This window comes from Austrofundulus limnaeus, unplaced genomic scaffold (genome assembly GCF_001266775.1).
Source record: "Austrofundulus limnaeus strain Quisiro unplaced genomic scaffold, Austrofundulus_limnaeus-1.0 Scaffold1791, whole genome shotgun sequence".
NCBI lineage: Eukaryota > Metazoa > Chordata > Actinopteri > Cyprinodontiformes > Rivulidae > Austrofundulus > Austrofundulus limnaeus.
The window spans coordinates 29,219-31,340 of NW_013954193.1; the positions used below are offsets into that span (position 1 = coordinate 29,219).

At 42.5% G+C, this 2,122-nt stretch overlaps 1 protein-coding gene across 1 annotated transcript in view; it reads right to left on the reverse strand.

The window, feature by feature from the left end:
* LOC106536368 (ubiquitin carboxyl-terminal hydrolase 32) overlaps positions 1-2,122 on the reverse strand; it is a gene marked incomplete at both ends in the record, with an annotated part of 57,582 nt that overhangs the window by 20,523 nt on the left and 34,937 nt on the right. Inside the window, 1 exon segment of the mRNA XM_014033627.1 lies at positions 579-733. Coding sequence (XP_013889081.1) covers positions 579-733 — 155 coding nt within the window.

Sequence of the window (2,122 nt, forward strand, 5' to 3'; positions counted from 1 at the left end):
TCATCATTTACCCAGAATGCTTTGCGTGTAAATAAAATGGCTCCGTCCGTGTTAAAATATATTTAAAAAAAAATTAAAAATTAAACATCCTATAGTATTTTTACAGTCTTTATTTTACAGTTAAAATGTTTATCAAATAAAGTCGAACGTTACAACTATTCGGGGATCCCTTTAAAATATTGCATGGTAGAACCAGCACCTGTTCTTCATATTAGTGACAAACGTTGGCTTTTTTGATGAGTTACTTTCATTTTTGCTTCTAATTTTCATTTAAAATAAGTTTCCATTCTCAGCAGGTTTCTAAGGTTCTTCTTCTACATATTAAAAATGTTGTTAAACGTCTGGGTGGTGCACTACTGCTACTAGTGGTGAGAAAGTGTATCGCACCTTATTCAAAATCAATGCGGTCCCACGGTCCTATGCGGCCCAAAGTTARAAACTGTTGTTCTTTTGAGGCCCTCAAGGTGGCGCTCGTGACCCAATTGTGGGCCGCGGCCCATGGGTTAAGGATCTATAGTCTAAGGTACAGTAAGTTTGAGACTAAAACTGTTGTAATGTTGGACATGTCTGCGTCTCACCTCACTGTTGTAGAGCCACAGCCTCATGTCCTCCTCTTTGATCCGGAGCCTCTGAGACAGATAGAGGTGGATGTCTTTGATGGTGCCCATGCGGCTGAAGCAGCCAGTGTACGCCAGCATCCTCTTCAGAGGAGCATTCGGGGACGGAACACTTCCTGCTAGAGAGCAATCATATTTCTAACCTGACCCAGAAACACTTGGGCTGATTTCTTTCATGTAAGACTGATTTTATGCACAAGCTGACAGATGCAAACAGCTGACCGGTAACAACAACCTTCAGCTGACAGAGGATTAGTTGTAAGAAAGCAGCAAGAAAGGAGCTCTTTGGTCAATCAGTGCAAGCTTCATTGGTCAATAMACGGTAAATCAGCTGAGCAGATTTAGGATTCAGTGCTGCTGAAATCAARCACAATCCAATCAGTTTTAATCCAGTTATTCATTCATTTAAATGATTTCAACAATTAATGGCATGTTTTCCCATCAACACAGCTTTGCAACTGTATATTTGTCCCACAAAGCAAAGTGTCCAACACCTGAGTTATTTCTGTGGAATATGAGGTGTAATCTGATCTGTTAGATATTATCTGGAGGGTCTCAGTGCAGACAGCTGCTGCTCTGTCAGAGTGAATCCCACTGGAAGCTCAGAAACCTGATCTGGTTTGGACCAGCTCTCCTGCAGACTGCTGATGTTAGGGTGAAACTGTCCAACTTGATWACAGCTTCAATGACGTTTTAAACATGCAGCTCAGATGGTGTTCATCAGGGAAATATAAAACTGAGGTCAAATTTAGCTCCTGTTGTTTCCTGAAGACACATGAAAAACCTGTACTCTGGAGTTTAACTGTAGATCAACACTAGTTTATTTAATCCTGGGGAACATTTCTCTGGTTTTCCAGAACTGATAAAGACCTAATTTTTCTGGGAGACAAGGTTAGATGTGACAGCTGAGGAGGAACTGACGTCTTATTTTGTTTTTCTTGGAAACAAACACAGTTGTTTCTGTTATACCACATGTAAATTGAAATAAAGACACTGGAGACATTCCCCAGTAATCAGGAGACAAGTGTCTCTTCTTCAGGGGACAGTGAGTCCATCAATGTCCTCCATTTCACTCAGGCTGCGTCTCAATTCATGGGCTGGTCCACATGGGCCACGTGGGCCACGTCCTCGCTGGGCCACATGGGCCACGTCCTCGCTGGGCCACATGGGCCACGTCCTCGCTGGGCCACATGGGCCACGTCCTCGCTGGGCCACATGGGCCACGTGGGCCACGTAGGCTGTTCAAAACTGCTGTGAAATGAGACGGCCTACCCTTTGCCTGACGTCGGCTTCACGTCAGTTTGTGTGACCACGTTACCATTGTGATCAGTTTTATGTCGGACTTAAAATGTGTCGGAACGTGTGTTTACATGTCTTTTTTTGTACTGGAAGAGTTAACTTCACAGTTAAAATGTTAAACGTAAAATAAATAAACATTAATATTTTGGGTTTAGCTCCAGTATGTACAACGGAGTATTAGGGCCACAGAGATTTTTAAATTATTA